The sequence below is a fragment of the Mobula birostris genome, chromosome 28 (genome assembly GCF_030028105.1).
Source record: "Mobula birostris isolate sMobBir1 chromosome 28, sMobBir1.hap1, whole genome shotgun sequence".
Lineage (NCBI taxonomy): Eukaryota > Metazoa > Chordata > Chondrichthyes > Myliobatiformes > Myliobatidae > Mobula > Mobula birostris.
In genome coordinates, this window is record NC_092397.1 from 4,811,866 (window position 1) to 4,826,153 (window position 14,288).

The following is a 14,288-nucleotide window of genomic DNA, read 5'->3' on the forward strand; positions in this document are numbered from 1 at the left end:
TTGGTAAATGGCTCAATATATTCCACAGCACTGCTGTTGCAAAACAACAAATTTCCCAACACGCACACATCAGTGATATTAAACCTGATTCTGACCCCAATCTGCTTAGGGGTGGTGGTAATCTTCTGGCACCATTTTGATGCCACAATGAGGGAGCAGTCAGCAAAATGGATTCAGTCCTGACTCCAGGCACCGCCTGCATGACGTTTAAATGTTTCCCTGTGACTATGCAAGCTCCCTCATAGAATTATGGTTTCCTCCAACGCTGCTGGCACACGAGTACTTACTCCTGGTGTAAGTGGAAAGGAGGAGCAACAGGGAGTGGATGGCACATAAGAGAGAATAAGTTGTGGAGGTGTACAGGCGATAAGTGGCATAGATAAAGCGGGCAGGCAGAGACCTTTTTACAGGTCAGAAATGACTTATACAAGGGGACATGACTTTAAGGTGACTGGAGGAAAGTCAGAGCTAGGTTTTTTATTATACAAAGTGGTGGGTACATGGAACGTGCTGCCGGGGTGGTGATAGAGACAGACTGTATGCTTTCTGCTACTGTAACTGTACGTTCCAAATGTGCTGTGTGTGACTGTTGGTACTAGGCCTCAGAAGAACGCTGTTTTGTTTGGCTGTGTTCGTGTGTCAGAGAGAAGTACAGCACAGAAATAGGCCCTTCAGCCCATCTAGTCCGTGCCAAAACCACTTAAAACTGCCTACTCCCATCGACCCACACCGGGATCAGAGCCCTCCGTACCCCTGCTACCCATGTACCTATCTAAACTTCTCTAAGACGTTGAAATCGAGCTCGCGCGCACCTCTTGCGCTGGCAGCTCGTTCCACACTCTCACCACCCGCGAGCTGAAGGGCCTGTAAGGCAGCAATGAGGGGAGCGTAGCTTCTGGGAGCCACAATGATATTAATGGGGTGAACAACCTCCTCAAGTAAAGGGGAATGTTCTACCTCCGGAGTCATGAGAAAAACATTAGTGGAAGCTTCCCCCCAAAATAAGTCCTCAGCCCCTTCTACACGGAATTCACAGCTTCAGAAGTGCTCACTGATGTCATTGCCTGGAGCTGACCCGACAGGAGAGCCGTTGTGGCGATATCTGGAAGAAAATGTCAGGAACACTCAGGTCAGGCAGCATCTGTAGAAGTCTTAACCCAGTGTGGGTGTCATTGTACACCAGTCATTGAAAGTGGGCATGCAGGTACAGCAGGTGGTGAAAAAGGCGAATGGTATGCTGACATTCATAGCAGAAGATTTGAGTACAGGTGCAGGGAGGTACTACTGCAGTTGTACAAGGCCTTGGTGAGACCACACCTGGAGTATTGTGTGCAGTTTTGGTCCCCTAATCTGAGGAAAGACATTCTTGCCACAGAGGAGTACAAAGAAGGTTCACCAGATTGATTCCTGGGATGGCAGGACTTTCATATAAAGAAAGGCTGGATCAACTAGGTTTATACCCGCTGGAATTTAGAAGATTGAGGGGGGATCTGATTGAAACGTATAAAATTCTAAAGGGATTGGACAGGCTAGATGCAGGAAGATTGTTCCCAAAGTTGGGGAAGTCCAGAACGAGGGGTCACAGTTTGAGGATAAAGGGGAAGCCTTTTAGGACCGAGATGAGGAAGAACTTCTTCACACAGAGAGTGGTGAATCTGTGGAATTCTCTGCCACAGGAAACAGTTGAGGCCAGTTCATTGGCTATATTTAAGGATTTCGATATGGCCCTTGTGGCTAAAGGGATCAGGGGGTATGGAGAGAAGGCAGGGACAGGGTTCTGAGTTGGATGATCAGCCATGATCGTACTGAATGGCGGTGCAGGCTCGAAGGTCTGAGTGGCCTACTCTTGCACCTATTTTCTATGTTTCTCTCTCCGCAGCTGCTGCGTGACCTGTTGACCAATTTGTTTCTTTCTCAGACCCACGGGGATAACGTGTGTTATTATAACAGACGGGGTGGGACGGCAGACGTAATGTTATTGCAGCGCCAGCTGCCCGGGTTCAATTCCTCCGCCGTCTGTAAGGAGGCTGTATGTTCTCCCCGTGACTGTGTGGGTCTCCTTCCACAGTTCAATGATGTGCCAGTTCGGAGGTCAACCTGTCCTGTAATTAGGCTAGTGTTAAATAGGTGCGTTCCAGGGCAGCACGGCTCGAGAGGCAGGAAGGGCTTGTTCCACACAGTATCTCTAAATAAATTAATTCATATGGTGGTGCTACACCATAATTCATATGGTGAGGCTGCTACATTCAGACCTTTAAGAGACTCTTAGATAGACTTGGGTGTCGGGGTGGAGATACGTCTCTACCAAAGGAGGTGCAAGAAACACCTTCCCTCCGCTAGCCTGCAGGTCACCTTTGGACAAGGTCTAGTGCCCGCCCCCCGCCCCCCGATTCAAAGTCACGTGAAGCCATGGGGGCAGGTGGTGGATGGTCATACGAGCAGCCGGTGCACATCACAATTCCCGGTTATGCGGCCACTGACGCCAGGCTAGACAATCTCTGAGAAGTATTGATAATGGCTGGGGTCACCTGTCTTGTACAGACACGGACCAGAAGACGGCAATGGCAAGCCACTTCTGCAGAAAGATTTTGCCAAGAACAAACATGGTCGAGGACCATGATCGCCTACGCAATACCACACATTACCAAGCAACGGACTGCGAAAGAGACATGGATTAAATAAAAATGGAGGTTTATGGACTATGTAGAAAGGAAGGGCGAGATTGATGGGCTGAAGGCCCGGTACTGTTTTCTATCTGCTCTTGTTTACACAACCTCAGGAAGAGCTAAAGCCTTTTAGAGCCACGTTTCCTAAATTACAATGTAGGAAGTAGAGCAGCTGATTTGCAAACAGCAAAAATAAACATATCACATCAATAATGACAAAACTATCTGACATACAGTATTGTGCAAAAGTCTTCGGCACACATATATATATTTTTTTAAACTACGGTGACTGATTATATAACAAGTACTGTAATAATTTTATGTACTGCACCGCACTGCCACAAACCACATTTCAAGACATCTGTGATTGATGATAAAACAGATTTTGATAGAGTCTCTCTTGTGGACTGGGAGTGGGAAGGGGAACTATAGTTAGGGAGAGGGGAAGGAGCAGGAAGCACCAGAGAGATATTCTGTACTGATCAATAAACCAATTGTTTGGAATCAAATGACCTTGCCTGGTGCCTCAGGGCTGGGTGTGTCTGCACCCGTGCCACCCGACACTCCTTCTCTGCCATCTGTCCCACAGCATTCCCAACATCCTTTGCTCCCGCCAGATTTACAAATTTGTTCTCCACCCCACGTTGACAAACACAGGATACACACACACAAACGTACATGTGCCTAAGGCTCTTGCACAGAACCGCATACTGAAGCAAGACAGAATGGAGGAACTCAGCAGGTCAGGCAGCATCTTTAGAGGGAAACCACAGTGTTTCAGGTCAAGACCCTTCACCTGGTCCAGGAGGATTTTAACCTGAAACCTTAATGGCCCATTTCCATCCACATCCATAGGTGCTGACTGACCTGCTGAGTTCCTCCAGCTTTTTGTGCTTTGCTCCAGGCTCCAGCATCTGATATGGTCTGATACTGGTGGGGTCCACTGCACAGGATCAAAGTAAGCTGCAGAAACGTGTAAACTCAGTCAGCTCCATCAGGGGCACCAGTCTCCACAGTATCCAGCATATCTTCAAAAGGCCATGCCTCAGAAAGGCGGCATCCATCATTAAGGACCCCCATCACCCAGGACATGCCCTCTTCTCATTGCTACCATCGGGAAGGAGGTACAGGAGCCTGAAGACACACCCTCAACGATTCAGGAACAGCTTCTTCCCCTCTGCCATCCGATTCATGAATGGACATTGAACCCATGAACACAACCTCACTACTTTTTTTATTTCTATTTTTACACTACTGGTTTAACTATTTTATATATAGATTTACTTGATTCCGTTTTTTTCTCTATTATCATGTATTGCATAGTACTGCTGCCGCAAAGTTAAAACAAATTTCATGACCTATGTCAGTGATATTAAACCTGATTATGATTTACATCATAAACACAAGAGATTTGGAAATCCAGAGCAACACACACACACACACACACACACACACACACACACAATGCTGGAGGAACTCAGCAGGTCAGGCAGCATCTATTGAAATGAATAAACAGTCAACATTTTGGGCTGAGACCCTTTACAGGACTGAACAGGAAGGGAGAAGATGTCAGAATAAAAAGTTGGGGGCGAGGGGAAGGAGGATAGCTGGAAGCTGACAGGTGAGGCCAGGAAAAATAAAGGGCTGGTGAGGAAGGAATCTGATGGGAGCGGAGAGTGGATAGGAGAAAGGCAGGTGAGAGGAGATAAGAGGCTAGAGTAGGGATGAGAGGAAGAGGGGAGAGGGAGGTGATTCTTTTTTCCTCCGGAAGGAGAAATCGATGTTCATGCCATCGGGTTGGAGGCTACCCAAACGCAATACAAGGTGTTGCTCCTCTGCCCTGAGGGTGGCCTCATCTTAGCACAAGAGGAGGTCATGGACCAACATGTCGGAATGGGAACTAAAACATTTGGCCACCGGGAAGTCCCACTTGTGGCGGACAGAGTGGAGGCACCCGACGAAGAGCCCCCCCCTCCCACTTTACAAAGTGTCTTAACAATGTAGAGGAGGACTCAATAGAGGACCTCAACAGATTCACAGGTGAGGCACAGCCTCACCTGGAAGGACTGTTTAGGGCCTTGAATAGAGGTGAGGGAGGAGGTGTTGGGGCAGGTGTAGCACTGAGGGAGGAAAGAACAGACATGGGGATTTCACAGGGTGCGATCCCTGCGGAAAGCCCAGAAGCAAGGGGGGTGGGGGGGGGTAAAGATACATTTAGTGGTAGGATCCCTCTGGAGATGGCTGAAGCTGTGGGGGATAATGTGGTGGATGTGGAGATGGTGGGTAAGGACAAGAGGTGCTCTACCTCTGTTAAGTACACTGATGTACACCGTTTTTTTCTGAGCTTCATACGAGCAAGGAACTTCATGGCACATTACAATAAACTTTGTCACATGGTGTGAGCAGAATTATCTGCAGCTTAATGTGAAAAAAACTAAGGAGCTGGTGGTAGACCTGAGGAGAGTTAAGGTAACGGTGACACCTGTTTTCATCCAGGGGGTCAGTGTGGACATAGTGGAGGATTACAAATACCTGGGGATACGAATTGACAATAAACTGGACTGGTCAAAGAACACTGAGGCCGTCTACAAGAAGGGACAGAGCCGTCTCTATTTCCTGAGAAGACTGAGGTCCTTTAACATCTGCCGGACGATACTGAGGATGTTCTATGAGTCTGTGGTGGCCAATGCGATCATGTTTGCTGTTGTGTGCTGGGGCAGCAGGCTGAGGGTAGCAGACACCAACAGAATCAACAAACTCATTCGTAAGGCCAGTGATGTTGTGGGGATGGAACTGGACTCTCTGACGGTGGTGTCTGAAAAGAGGATGCTGTCTAAGTTGCATGCCATCTTGGACAATGTCTCCCATCCACTACATAACGTACTGGGTGGGCACAGGAGTACATTCAGCCAGAGACTCATTCCACCGAGATGCAGCACAGAGCATCATAGGAAGTCATTCCTGCCTGTGACCATCAAACTTTACAACTCCTCCCTTGGAGGGTCAGACACCCTGAGCCAATAGGCTGGCCCTGGACTTATTTCCTGCCATAATTTACATATTACTATTTAATTATTTATGGTTCTATTACTATTTAATTATTTATGGTGCAACTGTAACAAAAACCAATTTCCCCCGGGAACAATAAAGTCTGACTATGACTAACTGATTGAGGCCACCTGCAGCTGCCAAGGAATAAATCCTATCTACTTCAGTGCACAGCCATCGTCTCTTTGAAGTGGGGGTGGGGGCTCAAAACATCCAACTTTCAGAAGTAGAAACGAGTTGCAGGGCACTACAGCCCCTTCGGCCCATCTAGTTCGTGCTATCTAGTCCCATCGAGCAGCACTTGGGACCATGGCGCTCCATAACCCCTCCCACCTAAACTTCTCGGTAAGTGTGGGCGAGTGGACCGATGCAAGAGCTTTGGAAACCGGAATAAGGAGCAACTCGGAGCAAATCACCCGGCGCAGGGTCCGTTTTGTTCACCCACCTCCCCAGCAGTCAACTCTAAATGGGGCCTCAGGATGAAGCCCGCGGCCTCCATCCCTCCGGTGAGAGGAGGTGTGGGGAAAGAGCCTGAGGGGGTGCCGGGAGCTCAAGGGAAGGCCAGAGACTCCCGGGCGGGACAGGAAGCCGCATCCCCCAGGCCCCCATCAGGTGCAATCAAAGCGGGCACTCACGGGGCCACCCCGACCCTGGACTCAGGCCCACGCGATGCAAGGGGGCTGCATCCACCCCTCCGGCCCCCGGTTCCCGAGCCCGAAGCGTCAACGAGCCCCGCGGCCGCCCTCCCCGACCACCCGAGGCCGCTTTACCTCAGCCGCCCTCCCGCCAGCGCCGCCATCTTGGGCCCCGACACTCGAAGCCGCTCCGCGTGACGTCGGCGCGCACCTGAGCGTCAGCCGCGCGCCGGCCGGGCCACGCCCCCCCAACCTCCCACTGTCTCCCTCGCTCGGCATCTCAGCGCCGACACGTCAGCGTCCGCTGATTGGTCGGAGTCGCACGGGGGTGGGGGGGGGGTGGCCCTTTGCGCGTTGCCAGGGGCGTGGGTTAATGATTGACAAGCCGGTTGTCAACCTGAGACTGATTGACAGCCCGGGGTCAACCCGAGTTTGATTGGCAGATATGGTTTGGATTACTGTATGCACTTTCCACTTTTATCATAGAAGCCGGCCCTTCAGCCCCTCTAGTCCGTGTCCGACTATAATCTGCTACTCCATCGACCTGCACCTGGACCATAGCCCCCCAAATCCCTACCATACCTTTCCAAACTTCTCTTAAATTGAAATCGAACCTTCATCCACCGCTTCCGCAGGCAGCTCGTCCACCCTCTATGAGTGAAAAATTTCCTCCTCATTATTCCTCTTAAATATTTCGTCTTTCACCCTTAACCCATGACCCAAAAAAAAAGCCTGCTTGCATTCACCTTATCTATACCCCTGATAATTTTATATACCTCTATCAAATCTCCTCTCAATCAGACAACACACATAAAAGTTGCTGGTGAACATAGCAGGCCAGGCAGCATCTCTAGGAAGAGGTGCAGTCGACGTTTCAGGCCGAGACCCTTCGTCAGGACTAACTGAAGGAAGAGTGAGTAACAGATTTGAAAGTTGGAGGGGGAGGGGGACCCAGAGGATGGGCAAGAGGTATATTCAGAGGGACAGAGGGAGAAAAAGGAGAGTGAGAGAAAGAATGTGTGTATAAAAATAAGTAACAGATGGGGTACGAGGGGGAGGTGGGGCATTAGCGGAAGTTAGAGAAGTCGATGTTCATGCCATCAGGTTGGAGGCTACCCAGACGGAATATAAGGTGTTGTTCCTCTAACCTGAGTGTGGCTTCATCTTACCAGGTAAACTTGAGGGCAGGGTGAAAGTTGGAGGCAAAGTTAATAAACCATCCTCTGGGTCCCCTCCCCCCTTGTCTTTCTTCCCGGACCTCCTGTCCCATGATCCTCTCGTATCCCCTTTTGCCTATCACCTGTCCAGCTCTTGGCTCCATTCCTCCCCCTCCTGTCTTCTCCTATCATTTTGGATCTCCCCCTCCCCCTCCAACTTCCAAATCCCTTACTCACTCTTCCTTCAGTTAGTCCTGACGAAGAGTCTCGGCCCGAAACGTCGACTGTACCTCTTCCTACAGATGCTGCCTGGCCTGCTGCGTTCACCAGCAACTTTGATGTGTGTTGCTTGAATTTCCAGCATCTGCAGAATTCCTGTTGTTTCCTCTCAATCAGAATCAGGTTTATTATCACCGGCATGTGACATGAAATTTGTTTAATTTAGCAGCAGCAGTTCAATGCAAAACATAATCAACTAGCACACAGAGAAAAAATAATAAATAAAAATAAAACATAATAATAAATACACAAGTAAATCAATTACATATATTGAATAGATTTTTTTAAACATGCAAAAACAGAAATACTGTAATTTTTTTAAAAAATGAGGTGGGCCTTCAGGCTTCTGTACCTGATGGTAACAGTGAGAAAAGGACATGCCCTGGGTACTGGAGGTCCTTTATAATGGATGCTGCCTTTCTGAGACACCACTCCCTGAAGATGTCCTGGGTACTTTGTAGAGAGCTCTGGTTAATTCTTATTTTGGCTTCTGCCCCCTTTCTTTCCCCCAGGTCTGATGAAGGGTCTCAGCCCAAAATGTCACTCAACTGTTTATTCCCTTTCACAGATGCTGCCTGACCTGCTGAGTTCCTCCAGCACAGTGTGTGTGTGTGTGTGTGTGTGTGTGTGTGTGTGTTAGTCAGTCAAGGTATCCAGCATGCGCAGATTCTCCTCTGCTTAGATATGTTTGCCCAAGGTTTAAGTTTTAACTTGCAAGCCAATGTTTGTGCAAAATTGGCAGAAACTTTGGCATCTGAAGCTTGTAATAAAAGAGAGTGTGTAACAGTCCTCCTCAGCAAGGGGTTAATGGGTAAACAGCTCAGAATGAGACTTAATATCACCAGCATACGGCATGAAATTTGTTGTCTTTGCAGGTACAGTGCAATACTAATTATAGGAAAAAACATGAATTGCAGTGTGTATGTGTATATAAGAAAGTTAAATAGTGGGCACATGGCCAAGTGGTTAAGGCATTTGCTAGTTTGCTCTGCAACGACACTGGTGCCAAGCTGTATGGGTCCTAATGCCCTTCCCTTGGACAACATCGGTGTCGTGGAGAGGGGAGACTTGCAACATGGGCAACCGCCGATCTTCCATACAACCTTGCCCAGGCCTGCGCACTGGAGAGTGAAGACTTTCCAGGCGCAGATCCATGGTCTCGCAAGACTAACGGATGCCTAAAAGAAGTTAAATAAGTCACGCAAAAATAGAAATAAAAAAGTAGTGGGCATCGTTCATGGGTTCAATGTCCATTCAGAAATCGGATGGCGGAGGGGAAGAAGCTGTTCCTGAATCATCGAGTGTATGTCTTCAGGCTCCTGTACCTCCTCCCCGATGGTAGCAATGAGAAGAGGGCATGTCCTGGGTGATGGGGGTCCTTAATGATGGACGCTGCCTTTCTGAGGCATCGCTTCTTGGAGATGTCCTGGATACTACTGAGGCCGGTGCCCATGATGGAGCTGACTGAGTTTACAACCCTCTGCAGCTTATTTCGATCCTGATTATTTCCACCTCTCCCCCCCCCATACCAGACAGTGATGCAGCCAGTCAGAATGCTCTCCACGGTACATCTGTAGGATTTTTTGAGTGTTTTAGGTGAAATACCAAACCTCCTCAAACTCCTAACGAAATATAGCTGCTGTCGTGCCACCTTTGAAGCTGCATGGATACGTTGGGCCCGGGTTACAACCTCGGAGATATTGGCACCTGGGAACTTGAAACTGCTCCCTCGCTGGAGAGCATCCTGGCTGGTCGCATCGCCGTCTAGTAAGGGGTCTCCGATGCCACAGGACGGCAGGGGGAAGAGGGCTGGAGACTCAGCCTACTCCATGATGGGCACAACCCCCACCCCCACCGTTGAGGGCACCTTCAGGAGACCAGCGCGCCCGTCACCGAGGACCCTCGCGGTCAGGAATACCCCCTCCCTTTTGTTACTCCCATCGAAGGAGGGGTACAGGAGCCTGAAAGTCACACTCGGCAGTCCAGGAACGGCCCTTTACCCTCGGCCATCAGATTTCTGAACCTATTAACTCTACCTTCTTATTCCTTTTTTTTTTGCACTACTTAATAATTTTTGTAATTCATGATCTTTGCAACTCTGCCACGGAGGGTCCCAAGCCCGGCTGCGGAAGGAGGAGGGTTGGGCGTGGGGCTAGCCACCCCATCCCTGAAAAAACCCGGAGTTACAGAAACGCCAACAGCCAGCTCCAAGGACCTCATCCCTGGGAGAGGAAGGTGGGCTACACCTCGGGACAGCTTGAAAGACTGGCGCAGGACGGAGGACTCTGGCGGGCTGCCGTCGGCTGCCTCCGACCCGGTAAGCAAGTATGTGCGTCTTTGCGCCGAGAGGATCATGGGGGACTCCCTACCATCCATCGGGGACGTTTATCAGGAGCGCTGCGTACACGGGGCCCTTGGTATTATCAAGGATCCCACCCGTCCATCCTGCGTGCGCGTGGCCAAGTGGTTAAGGTGTCCGTCTGGTGATTTGAAGGTCGTGAGTTCGATCCCCAGCCGAGGGAACGTGTTGTGTCCTTGAGCAAGGCACTTAACCACACATTGCTCTGCGACGACACTGGTGCCAAGCTGTATGGGTCCTAATGCCCTTCCCTTGGACAACATCGGTGTCGTGGAGGGGAGACTTGCAGCGTGGGCAACTGCCGGTCTTCCATACAACCTTGCCCAGGCCTGCGCCCTGGAAGTCCATGGTCTCATGAGACTAATGGATGCCTATATAAAAAAAACATCCATCCAGCATCCTCGTTGACTCTCTACCCTCAGGAAGGAGACTCCGATACACAAAGACAAGAACGGTCGGGATGGGAAACAGTTTCTTCCCTCAGGCCATTAGGCTTCTGAACTCCCGGCCGCATTGCATTCGAAGTGTCATTGGTTAATCTGTTCCATACCTCACAATATTTAATATTTATAGACTTTAGTTTGTTTATTTATGCGTAATTTGTTTGTAGATTTAATTCTTATTTTCCTAAATTACCAGGTGTTGTTGTGTGTGTTATGTGTACTACTGTGCTGTACACCCTGGTCTGGAGAAACGTTGTCTCGTTTGCTGATATACATGTACTGTATGTAGTTAAATGACAGTAAACTTGACTTACAACATGCTGGAGGGACTCAGCAGGCCGGGCAGCATCTGTGGAAACGATCAGTCGCCGTTTTGGGCCAGGATGCTGCCCGACCTGCTGAGTTCCTCCAGCATGTTGTGAGTGTCGCTTTGACCCCAGCATCTGCAGAGTATTTTGTGAGTAAACTTGACCTGACTTGACACCACATGCTGTTACAAAACGACTAATTTCATATCATCTTGGTCTCAGAGTCATAGACCACCTCAGAAATAAGCCTTTCGGCCCATCTAGTCCATGTCGGACTGTTACTCCGCCTCGTCCCATCGTCACGGACCCGACCATAAAGCATGGCAGCAGAATTGGCCCTTTCAGCCTGTAGATTCCAGCATTCCGGTGATAGTAAGTCGGATTCTGACCATCCCCAGGTAAGGCAGGCACTGGGGAAAGGGAAAGGGAAATGGTTCCTCCTCCACAGATGCCGCACAGCTTTCTGGGTGTTCCGGTTTAGACTTCAGATTTCCAATATTTTAAAATTTCAGTGGCAGAAGACAAAGGAGGGGCCTGTGCTGTAGAATGCAAAATCCCTCTTGAACTTGCTTCTTAAAATCCGGAGGACGCAAATGGAAATTTTGTTTACTTGTGAAACAAAAGAGCGTCAGATGAGTCTCCAGAGCCAGCCCTCAACTACCCGTTGTGTCCTGCCACCTCACTCCCTCCTCCTGCTTCCCTCCCTCCTATCTCCACCTTCGCTCACACCCTCTGCTTTCCCTCCCTCCTTTTTCCCTGCCTCCCCACTCTCTGCCCTCGCTCTCTCCCTCTCCCCTTCCTCTCCTCACTCGCTCCCTCCCTCCCTCATCTTTCCCTGCCTCCGCACTCTCTCCCTCCCCCCGTCTCCCCATTCTCTCCCTCCCTCCCCATCTTGCCCTGTCTCCCTCCCTCCCCACTCTGTCCCCTCACTCACTGCCCCTCCCCTTCCTCACTCCCTCATCTTTCCCTGCCTCCCCACTTTCCCTCCCCTCCCTATCTGCCCGTTCTCTCCCTCCCTCCCCTCTCTCCTTCCCCACTCCCTGCCTTTCCTCCATCCTCTCTCCCTGCCTTCCCCCCTCCCTCCCGGCTTCTCGCACCCTGCACACTCCTTGCCTGCCCCAACCTCCCCCCCCCCCCGCCGCCTCTCTCCCTCTCCCCTTGGCCTCCGCCGCTCCGGAGAAAACAAGTTTGTCCAGCTTCTCCTAGGAGCTCACGCTCCCCAATCCAGGCCGCATCCTGGCGAGCCTCTTGCGCGCCTCCTCCAAAGCCTTCATGCCGTTCCAGAACCGCAGAGAACCCCCAACCAAAGGCTTGCTCAATCTTGTACTGAACACCCTGACCAAAGAAGATGAGAGTCTGATTTGGAGCCCAAGATCCCTCGGTAAATCCGTGCTCCACGGGGTCCTGCCATTTATTGGCTTTTAAGACGTAGGAGCAGAAGGGCCAATTGGCTCATCAAGCCAGGATGACACTGAGCTGTGATACTCATCAAGGCTGTAGCTCAGATTCAGTTGTTTCTTAACTTTGCGAAGGTGGTTTTAACTCCGGCGTGGGTAGTCTTAAGCCCAGCTGCGAGAGGAGAGGGGTTCGGCACAGGGGATGGGGGCTAGCAACCCCATCCCAGAGCTACAGAAAAGCTCCAAAGACCTCACCCCTGGGAAGGGAAGGATCTTCGACTGGGCTACGCCTTGAAAGGCCGGCCCAGGAGAAAGGGCCCTGGAAGGCAGCCCGTGCCCCAGTAGGAGGGATGGTTTTGGGGACAGTGCAGGGAGCTAGGGATTGGGTTGGGGATGAGGGACAATTCAGGTTCCTGGCTATCAACATCTCCCAGGACCTAACCTAACCCCAACATATTGACACAAACACGAGGAAATCTGCAGATGCTGGAATTTCAAGCAACACACATCAAAGTTGCTGGTGAACGCAGCAGGGCAGGCAGCACCTCTAGGAAGAGGTACAGTTGACGAATCGGGCCAAGACCCTTCATCAGGCCTTACAGTCAACGTTCCTCACGAAGGGTCTCGGCCCGAAACGTTGACTGTATCTCTTCCTAAAGATATTGCCTGGCCTGCTGCGTTCACCAGAAACTTAGGTGTGTGTTGCCCAATATAGATTCGGCTACAAAGAAGGCAGCAATATTTCATCAGGTGTTTGAGGAGTCACGGAAAACACAAATTTCTACGGTGGAGAACATTCTGACTGGCTGCATCACCGTATGGGTGGGGGGCTACTGCACAGGATGGAAATAAGCTGCAGAGAGTTGTAAACTCAGTCAGCTCCATCATGGGCACCGGCCTCTGTAGTATCCAGGACATCTTCAAGGAGTGATGCCTCAAAAAGGCACACACACACACACACACAGTTTTTTCTATTATTGCCGCAGCAAATTTAACAAGTTTCATGACATATGCTGGTGACATTAAACCTGACTCTGATCAGATGAGAGGCAGTTAATGATGTGCCAGGGACAGCAGCCAGCGGTCAGAGGGCTCTGTGGTCAAAGGCCAGTGATCCACATGGACGGATGTCGGGTTGGCAGGCGCTGAGGACGAAGAGCAGCAACCCCTGTGGGCAACGACTGAGGTCGGTGGACGAGAGCTGGTGACCGCTCCCCAGGTCAGAGTTCCTGCAGGCAGGAGGCACAAAGCCAGTTGAACCCCTTCACTGTGTCTCAATCTACGAGAAAAATAAGTGATTCCAAATCGGAATCGAGTCTGCTCCGCCATTCCATCAGAGCCGACTAATTATCCCTCTCAATTCCATTCTCTGCCTTCTCCCCATAACCTTTGCCACCCTGACTAGTTAAGAACCTATCAACCTCTGTTTTAAACATACCCAATGACTTGGTCTCCACAGCCGCCTGTGGCAATGAATTCCGCAGACTCTCCACCCTCTGGCTGAAGGAATTCCTCCTCATTTCTATTCTAAAAGAATATCCTTCTATTCTGTGTCCACTGGTCCTAGACTCCCCCACTATAGGAAACATCCTCTCCACATCCACTCTATCTGTGTCCTCTGGTCCTAGACTCCCCCACTATAGGAAGCATCCTCTCCACATCCACTCTATCCGTGTCCTCTGGTCCTAGACTCTCCCACTATAGGAAACATCCTCTCCACGTCCACTCTATCTGTGTCCTCTGGTCCTAGACTCCCCCACTATAGGAGACACTCTCTCCACTACCACTGTATCTGTGTCCTCTGGTCCTAGACTCCCCCACCATAGGAAATATCCTCTCCACATCCACTCTATCAAGGCCTTTCAATATTTGATTGGTTTAAATGAGATTCCACCTCATTCTTCTAAACTCCTTTGAGTACAGGCCCAAAGCCATCAAATGCTCCTCGTACTTTAACCCTTTCATTCCCGGGATCATTCTCATGAACCTCCTCTGG

The 14,288-nt window shown here is 50.2% G+C and overlaps 2 protein-coding genes across 4 annotated transcripts in view; one reads left to right on the top strand and one right to left on the bottom strand.

Annotated features, from left to right (window-relative positions):
• The window catches only part of LOC140189330 (neutral alpha-glucosidase AB-like), a 97,029-nt gene extending 90,442 nt beyond the window's left edge, over window positions 1–6,587 (bottom strand). For all 3 annotated transcript variants that reach the window (XM_072246048.1, XM_072246047.1, XM_072246046.1), the window contains exon 1: window positions 6,485–6,587. In XM_072246048.1, the coding sequence (XP_072102149.1) occupies window positions 6,485–6,513 (29 nt within the window). In that variant the 5' untranslated portion in view covers window positions 6,514–6,587. The remainder of the gene's footprint in view (window positions 1–6,484) is intronic.
• Window positions 4,337–14,288, top strand: part of rnaseh2c (ribonuclease H2, subunit C) — a 515,876-nt gene continuing 505,924 nt past the window's right edge. Inside the window, exon 1 of the mRNA XM_072246074.1 lies at window positions 4,337–4,343. The gene's annotated coding sequence lies outside the window, so the exon portion shown is untranslated. The remainder of the gene's footprint in view (window positions 4,344–14,288) is intronic.